This window comes from Electrophorus electricus, chromosome 18 (assembly GCF_041902795.1).
Source record: "Electrophorus electricus isolate QZ-2024a chromosome 18, ASM4190279v1, whole genome shotgun sequence".
In the NCBI taxonomy this organism is placed as follows: domain Eukaryota; kingdom Metazoa; phylum Chordata; class Actinopteri; order Gymnotiformes; family Gymnotidae; genus Electrophorus; species Electrophorus electricus.
The window spans coordinates 21,210,001-21,220,000 of NC_137514.1; the positions used below are offsets into that span (position 1 = coordinate 21,210,001).

General features: G+C 44.2%; 1 protein-coding gene across 4 annotated transcripts in view; it reads right to left on the reverse strand.

Annotated features, from left to right (window-relative positions):
• The window catches only part of gpc6a (glypican 6a), a 137,644-nt gene that overhangs the window by 4,430 nt on the left and 123,214 nt on the right, over positions 1-10,000 (reverse strand). For all 4 annotated transcript variants that reach the window (XM_081701142.1, XM_081701141.1, XM_035534931.2 and 1 more), the window contains one exon: positions 8,070-8,203. In XM_081701142.1, coding sequence (XP_081557268.1) covers positions 8,070-8,203 — 134 coding nt within the window. The remainder of the gene's footprint in view (positions 1-8,069; positions 8,204-10,000) is intronic.

Sequence of the window (10,000 nt, forward strand, 5' to 3'; positions counted from 1 at the left end):
GTGACCTACATTCCTTCTGCTCCAAGTCTCTCTGCCCCACACACACACACACACACACACACACACACACACACACACACACACACACACACACACACACACACACGTGTGCGGGAGCCCATGAGCTCGACCAGGCTGTGAACACTTCACACTTTCAGAATGGACGGCTTGGGCGCATTTGGCACGCGGCCAGCGTTGGCTGTGAGGCCTCTCCAAGGGTGGGAGATGGTCTTCCACCGCACCATCTGGTGACGGGCACGCTCGCAGGTGTGGAGGGAGCACGCTCGCGCGCGGGGGGGCAGACCAGGCTGACAGGCATTAGTCGAAAGGAGGGGGTCAGCAGATAGAGAGAGAGAGAGAGAGAGAGAGAGAGAGAGAGAGAGAGAGAGAGGGAGAGAGGGAGAGAGAGAGAGAGAGAGAGAGGGAGAGACAGAGAACCTCCAGTTTTCTGTTTATCATACATATCAGTCTTTTCCAACTTCCGCACTCCTATTCACCACCACACACTGTAATGGTCAGTCATTTGTGTACTGTTATGTTTACGCAAAGTGGAGGTTTTGGTTTGTTCTGTACATGATGGACATTACTGGACCCACCTCTTCATTGTCTTTAACTTCTCTAGTAACGCGTTACGAGCTTTGGATGTTTTTACAACTCATGTATGAGCTGTCTACAATACTCCAGGAGTGAGCCTATATCATGTAGTGAATAAACCAGCAAGTTTACTACTGAACTGAGTGAGTCTGGCTCGCACCTCCTCCACGTGCTTCACAGGCTTCTCTCTGCCAGCCCCAAAACTCTCCGCTAATCTGGGTTGGAGTTTAACTTAAATAGGACTCAAAAACTCACAAGCATTACAACACACTCTCCACCAAACACTCATATATATATATATATATATATATATACATATATATATATATATATATATATATATATATATATATATATATATATATATATATATACATATATATATATATACATATATATATATATATATATATATACATACATATATATATATATATATATATATATATATATATATATATATATATATATATATATATATATATATATATATATATATATCTCTGTCTCTACTTTCAAACTGTCTGCATACTTCTGGGACCCATTTTCAATTTCTGAAACTAACAAAGTGACCTGATTCCATTCGGAATGGAAATGTACCCTTATCCCCTACACCTTAGAAATTCGCTCTGGATAAGAGCGTCTGCTAAATGCCATAAATGTAAAATGAACCCTTATCCCCTACACCCTAGAAATGAGCCCTTATCCCCTATACCCTAGAAATGCACCCTTATCCCCTATACCCTAGAAATGTACCCTTATCCCCTACACCGTAGAAATGTACCCTTATCCCCTATACCCTAGAAATGCACCCTTATCCCCTATACCCTAGAAATGTACCCTTATCCCCTACACCGTAGAAATGAGCCCTTATCCCCTATACCCTAGAAATGCACCCTTATCCCCTACACCGTAGAAATGTACCCTTATCCCCTATACCCTAGAAATGCACCCTAACCCTATACCCTAGAAATGTACCCTTATCCCCTATACCCTAGAAATGCACCCTTATCCCCTATACCCTAGAAATGTACCCTTATCCCCTACACCGTAGAAATGTACCCTTATCCCCTATACCCTAGAAATGTACCCTTATCCCCTATACCCTAGAAATGCACCCTTATCCCCTATACCCTAGAAATGTACCCTTATCCCCTACACCGTAGAAATGTACCCTTATCCCCTATACCCTAGAAATGTACCCTTATCCCCTATACCCTAGAAATGTACCCTTATCCCCTATACCCTAGAAATGTACCCTTATCCCCTATACCCTAGAAATGCACCCTTATCCCCTATACCCTAGAAATGTACCCTTATCCCCTACACCCTAGAAATGAGCCCTTATCCCCTATACCCTAGAAATGTACCCTTATCCCCTACACCGTAGAAATGTACCCTTATCCCCTATACCCTAGAAATGTACCCTTATCCCCTATACCCTAGAAATGTACCCTTATCCCCTATACCCTAGAAATGTACCCTTATCCCCTATACCCTAGAAATGTACCCTTATCCCCTATACCCTAGAAATGTACCCTTATCCCCTATACCCTAGAAATGCACCCTTATCCCCTATACCCTAGAAATGTACCCTTATCCCCTACACCGTAGAAATGAGCCCTTATCCCCTATACCCTAGAAATGCACCCTTATCCCCTATACCCTAGAAATGTACCCTTATCCCCTACACCGTAGAAATGAGCCCTTATCCCCTATACCCTAGAAATGTACCCTTATCCCCTATACCCTAGAAATGTACCCTTATCCCCTATACCCTAGAAATGTACCCTTATCCCCTATACCCTAGAAATGAGCCCTAAGCCTATACCCTAGAAATGTACCCTTATCCCCTATACCCTAGAAATGTACCCTTATCCCCTATACCCTAGAAATGCACCCTTATCCCTTATACCCTAGAAATGTACCCTTATCCCCTACACCTTAGAAATTCGCTCTGGATAAGAGCGTCTGCTAAATGCCATAAATGTAAAATGAACCCTTATCCCCTACACCCTAGAAATGAGCCCTTATCCCCTATACCCTAGAAATGCACCCTTATCCCCTATACCCTAGAAATGTACCCTTATCCCCTACACCGTAGAAATGTACCCTTATCCCCTATACCCTAGAAATGCACCCTTATCCCCTATACCCTAGAAATGTACCCTTATCCCCTACACCGTAGAAATGAGCCCTTATCCCCTATACCCTAGAAATGCACCCTTATCCCCTACACCGTAGAAATGTACCCTTATCCCCTATACCCTAGAAATGCACCCTAACCCTATACCCTAGAAATGTACCCTTATCCCCTATACCCTAGAAATGCACCCTTATCCCCTATACCCTAGAAATGTACCCTTATCCCCTACACCGTAGAAATGTACCCTTATCCCCTATACCCTAGAAATGTACCCTTATCCCCTATACCCTAGAAATGCACCCTTATCCCCTATACCCTAGAAATGTACCCTTATCCCCTACACCGTAGAAATGTACCCTTATCCCCTATACCCTAGAAATGTACCCTTATCCCCTATACCCTAGAAATGTACCCTTATCCCCTATACCCTAGAAATGTACCCTTATCCCCTATACCCTAGAAATGCACCCTTATCCCCTATACCCTAGAAATGTACCCTTATCCCCTACACCCTAGAAATGAGCCCTTATCCCCTATACCCTAGAAATGTACCCTTATCCCCTACACCGTAGAAATGTACCCTTATCCCCTATACCCTAGAAATGTACCCTTATCCCCTATACCCTAGAAATGTACCCTTATCCCCTATACCCTAGAAATGTACCCTTATCCCCTACACCTTAGAAATTCGCTCTGGATAAGAGCGTCTGCTAAATGCCATAAATGTAAAATGAACCCTTATCCCCTACACCCTAGAAATGAGCCCTTATCCCCTATACCCTAGAAATGCACCCTTATCCCCTATACCCTAGAAATGTACCCTTATCCCCTACACCGTAGAAATGTACCCTTATCCCCTATACCCTAGAAATGCACCCTTATCCCCTATACCCTAGAAATGTACCCTTATCCCCTACACCGTAGAAATGAGCCCTTATCCCCTATACCCTAGAAATGCACCCTTATCCCCTACACCGTAGAAATGTACCCTTATCCCCTATACCCTAGAAATGCACCCTAACCCTATACCCTAGAAATGTACCCTTATCCCCTATACCCTAGAAATGCACCCTTATCCCCTATACCCTAGAAATGTACCCTTATCCCCTACACCGTAGAAATGTACCCTTATCCCCTATACCCTAGAAATGTACCCTTATCCCCTATACCCTAGAAATGCACCCTTATCCCCTATACCCTAGAAATGTACCCTTATCCCCTACACCGTAGAAATGTACCCTTATCCCCTATACCCTAGAAATGTACCCTTATCCCCTATACCCTAGAAATGTACCCTTATCCCCTATACCCTAGAAATGTACCCTTATCCCCTATACCCTAGAAATGCACCCTTATCCCCTATACCCTAGAAATGTACCCTTATCCCCTACACCCTAGAAATGAGCCCTTATCCCCTATACCCTAGAAATGTACCCTTATCCCCTACACCGTAGAAATGTACCCTTATCCCCTATACCCTAGAAATGTACCCTTATCCCCTATACCCTAGAAATGTACCCTTATCCCCTATACCCTAGAAATGTACCCTTATCCCCTATACCCTAGAAATGTACCCTTATCCCCTATACCCTAGAAATGTACCCTTATCCCCTATACCCTAGAAATGCACCCTTATCCCCTATACCCTAGAAATGTACCCTTATCCCCTACACCGTAGAAATGAGCCCTTATCCCCTATACCCTAGAAATGCACCCTTATCCCCTATACCCTAGAAATGTACCCTTATCCCCTACACCGTAGAAATGAGCCCTTATCCCCTATACCCTAGAAATGTACCCTTATCCCCTATACCCTAGAAATGTACCCTTATCCCCTATACCCTAGAAATGTACCCTTATCCCCTATACCCTAGAAATGAGCCCTAAGCCTATACCCTAGAAATGTACCCTTATCCCCTATACCCTAGAAATGTACCCTTATCCCCTATACCCTAGAAATGTACCCTTATCCCCTATACCCTAGAAATGCACCCTTATCCCTTATACCCTAGAAATGTACCCTTATCCCCTACACCTTAGAAATTCGCTCTGGATAAGAGCGTCTGCTAAATGCCATAAATGTAAAATGAACCCTTATCCCCTACACCCTAGAAATGAGTCCTTATCCCCTATACCCTAGAAATGCACCCTTATCCCCTATACCCTAGAAATGTACCCTTATCCCCTACACCGTAGAAATGTACCCTTATCCCCTATACCCTAGAAATGCACCCTTATCCCCTATACCCTAGAAATGTACCCTTATCCCCTACACCGTAGAAATGAGCCCTTATCCCCTATACCCTAGAAATGCACCCTTATCCCCTACACCGTAGAAATGTACCCTTATCCCCTATACCCTAGAAATGCACCCTAACCCTATACCCTAGAAATGTACCCTTATCCCCTATACCCTAGAAATGCACCCTTATCCCCTATACCCTAGAAATGTACCCTTATCCCCTACACCGTAGAAATGTACCCTTATCCCCTATACCCTAGAAATGTACCCTTATCCCCTATACCCTAGAAATGCACCCTTATCCCCTATACCCTAGAAATGTACCCTTATCCCCTACACCGTAGAAATGTACCCTTATCCCCTATACCCTAGAAATGTACCCTTATCCCCTATACCCTAGAAATGTACCCTTATCCCCTATACCCTAGAAATGTACCCTTATCCCCTATACCCTAGAAATGCACCCTTATCCCCTATACCCTAGAAATGTACCCTTATCCCCTACACCCTAGAAATGAGCCCTTATCCCCTATACCCTAGAAATGTACCCTTATCCCCTACACCGTAGAAATGTACCCTTATCCCCTATACCCTAGAAATGTACCCTTATCCCCTATACCCTAGAAATGTACCCTTATCCCCTATACCCTAGAAATGTACCCTTATCCCCTATACCCTAGAAATGTACCCTTATCCCCTATACCCTAGAAATGTACCCTTATCCCCTATACCCTAGAAATGCACCCTTATCCCCTATACCCTAGAAATGTACCCTTATCCCCTACACCGTAGAAATGAGCCCTTATCCCCTATACCCTAGAAATGCACCCTTATCCCCTATACCCTAGAAATGTACCCTTATCCCCTACACCGTAGAAATGAGCCCTTATCCCCTATACCCTAGAAATGTACCCTTATCCCCTATACCCTAGAAATGTACCCTTATCCCCTATACCCTAGAAATGTACCCTTATCCCCTATACCCTAGAAATGAGCCCTAAGCCTATACCCTAGAAATGTACCCTTATCCCCTATACCCTAGAAATGTACCCTTATCCCCTATACCCTAGAAATGTACCCTTATCCCCTATACCCTAGAAATGCACCCTTATCCCTTATACCCTAGAAATGAGCCCTAAGCCTATACCCTAGAAATGTACCCTTATCCCCTATACCCTAGAAATGTACCCTTATCCCCTATACCCTAGAAATGTACCCTTATCCCCTACACCGTAGAAATGAGCCCTTATCCCCTATACCCTAGAAATGTACCCTTATCCCCTATACCCTAGAAATGTACCCTTATCCCCTATACCCTAGAAATGCACCCTTATCCCCTATACCCTAGAAATGCACCCTAACCCTATACCCTAGAAATGCACCCTAACCTTATACCCTAGAAATGAGCCCTAAGCCTATACCCTAGAAATGCACCCTAACCCTATACCCTAGAAATGTACCCTTATCCCCTACACCGTAGAAATGAGCCCTTATCCCCTATACCCTAGAAATGTACCCTAACCCTATACCCTAGAAATGCACCCTTATCCCCTACACCCTAGAAATGCACCCTAACCTTATATCCTAGAAATGCACCCTAACCTTATACCCTAGAAATGTACCCTTATCCCCTATACCCTAGAAATGCACCCTTATCCCTTATACCCTAGAAATGCACCCTAACCTTATATCCTAGAAATGCACCCTAACCTTATACCCTAGAAATGCACCCTAACCTTATACCCTAGAAATGCACCCTTATCCCTTATACCCTAGAAATGCACCCTAACCTTATATCCTAGAAATGCACCCTAACCTTATACCCTAGAAATGCACCCTAACCTTATATCCTAGAAATGCACCCTTATCCCCTAGACCCTAGAAATGCACCCTAACCTTATATCCTAGAAATGTACCCTTATCCCCTATACCCTAGAAATGCACCCTAACCTTATACCCTAGAAATGCACCCTTATCCCCTATACCCTAGAAATGGACCCTAACCCTATACCCTAGAAATGCACCCTAACCTTATACCCTAGAAATGCACCCTAACCCTATACCCTAGAAATGCACCCTAACCTTATACCCTAGAAATGCACCCTTATCCCCTATACCCTAGAAATGCACCCTAACCCTATATCCTAGAAATGCACCCTAACCCTATACCCTAGAAATGCACCCTAACCCTATACCCTAGAAATGCACCCTAACCCTATACCCTAGAAATGCACCCTAACCTTATACCCTAGAAATGCACCCTAACCCTATACCCTAGAAATGCACCCTAACCTTATACCCTAGAAATGTACCCTTATCCCCTACACCGTAGAAATGAGCCCTTATCCCCTATACCCTAGAAATGTACCCTAACCCTATACCCTAGAAATGCACCCTTATCCCCTACACCCTAGAAATGCACCCTAACCTTATATCCTAGAAATGAGCCCTAAGCCTATACCCTAGAAATGCACCCTAACCCTATACCCTAGAAATGTACCCTTATCCCCTACACCGTAGAAATGAGCCCTTATCCCCTATACCCTAGAAATGTACCCTAACCCTATACCCTAGAAATGCACCCTTATCCCCTATACCCTAGAAATGCACCCTAACCTTATACCCTAGAAATGCACCCTTATCCCTTATACCCTAGAAATGCACCCTAACCTTATACCCTAGAAATGCACCCTAACCCTATACCCTAGAAATGCACCCTAACCTTATACCCTAGAAATGCACCCTAACCCTATACCCTAGAAATGCACCCTAACCTTATACCCTAGAAATGCACCCTAACCCTATACCCTAGAAATGCACCCTAACCTTATACCATTCCCCTCAGCCAATCAGGTGCATGGCAATGGGAAAGGGGGTGAGCTCTACTTCCCATCCCCCGCTGTCACACTAAACCCGCCAGGCAAACCAAGACGCCCTAAACAGGGCGTCACCATTTATTGCTGCATACCTGGCAACCCTGGCCTTAGCCTTGTGGACGAAGGTCTGATCTTTTTGTTTTAGTGCTTTGAGGAGATCTTACGTTAACTGGCATGTGTGTTTGTGTGTGTGTGTGTGTGTGAGTCTTGCCTTCCTTTGGTGTGACTGTTCCAGCACTGCTCACTCTCCGGGGGTGTGCTCACTCTCTCCTGGGTGCACATGTCCTCTGGCAGTGCAGACCAGAACCGCTTGGCCTTCTTCAGTTTCTCCTTAATATCAATAACCTTCAAAAAGGCATTCGAGAAACAGAGAAAGAGAGAGAGAGAGAGAGAGAGAGAGAGAGAGAGCGAGCCAGAGAGAGAGCCAATCAGGTCACAGTACTAAACATTCACTTCCTCAGCTGTCTCTGGAATAGGAGATCCACTCTGTTACCCCTCTGTTACCCCTCTGTCACTGTTACCCCTCAGGCTTGTTGGCTGAAATATGTGCAGTGAAAGAAAAGTGATAACATCATCTGTCAGTCATCACGTCACCATGGAGATACCCCAGCTGACGGTTGGCTGGGGACGAGGGTCAAAGTGTGAGGCCTGCTAAGCTTAGACCTGATAGGGTAAGAGGTGGAGCCACAATGTACCCTCATCACACCATGAGATTATTATCTAATTATTTAATTATTATTTAAGTACTTAATCCGAAAGAACTGTGGGAAATGGCTGATGGGATGCGTGCGCGTAATCTGACAAAGGACAAATAGGACAGCACACTGAGCAGTGTGGTGAGTGTGTGTGGTGAGTGTGTGTGGTGGTTGTGGTGGTTGGGTGAGTGTGTGTGGTGAGTGTGTCCTGGGTCTTGTCCTGCACTTCTCAGTCCCCCAGGGGGTGCTGGTTTCTGGTTGTGTGTGTGCTGTGTGCATCACTGGGTATGTGAAAGGTCACTAATAATAAATGATGACCTTCCCAGCGAGGTCAGGCTGGGACTGACTTTAAAACAAATCTGGTTTCATCCTTCAGTGACTCAGCACTCTGTAAACACCATTGTCTGCGTAACCCTGGGTTATGGGTGTGTAGTTTGGGCTGTGTGTAATTTTGTGTAGTTTGGGTTGTGTAGTTTGTGTTGTCTGTAATGTTGCGTAGTTTTGGCTGTGTGTAATGTTGTGTAGTTTGGGTTTTGTGTAGTGGTGTGTAGTTTGGGTTGTGTGTAGTGGTGTGTAGTTTGGGTTGTGTGTAATGTGTAGTTTGGGTTGTGTGTAATGTTGTGTAGTTTGGGTTGTGTGTAACGTGTCGTTTGGGCTGTGTGTAATGTATAGTTTGGGTTGTGTGTAATATTGTGTGTAGTTTGGGTCATGTGTAATATTGTGTGGTTTGCGTTGTGTGTAGTGTTGTGTAGTTTGGGTTGTGTGTAATGTGTCATTTGGGCTGTGTGTAATGTATATTTTGGGTTGTGTGTAATATTGTGTGTAGTTTGGGTTGTGTGTAATGTGTAGTTTGGGCTGTGTGTAATGTATAGTTTGGGTTGTGTGTAATATTGTGTGTAGTTTGGGTCATGTGTAATATTGTGTGGTTTGCGTTGTGTGTAGTGTTGTGTGTAGTTTGGGTCATGTGTAATATTGTGTGGTTTGCGTTGTGTGTAGTGTTGTGTAGTTTGGGTTGTGTGTAATGTGTCATTTGGGCTGTGTGTAATGTATATTTTGGGTTGTGTGTAATATTGTGTGTAGTTTGGGTTGTGTGTAATGTGTAGTTTGGGCTGTGTGTAATGTTGTGTAGTTTGGGTTGTGTGTATTTTGTGTGTATTATGTAGTTTGGCGTGTGCATATTGCCTATAGTTTCAGCTGTACATAAGGTGAAGCGGTAGCTCAGTGTTGAAGGTACTTGGCTAATAGTCCAAAGGGTGCTGGTTCAAATCCCACCACTGCTAGGTTTCCAATGTTGCACCTCTGAGCAAGACCCTTAATGCTCAGTTACGCAGTCATAATTGTAAGTTGCTTTGGATAAAAGTGTCTAAGCTAAATGCCTTAAAATGTGTAGTTTGAGAACTCCCTGGTATCGCTGCCTGTAGCCTGGGCAGAACTTTGGACAACCAAT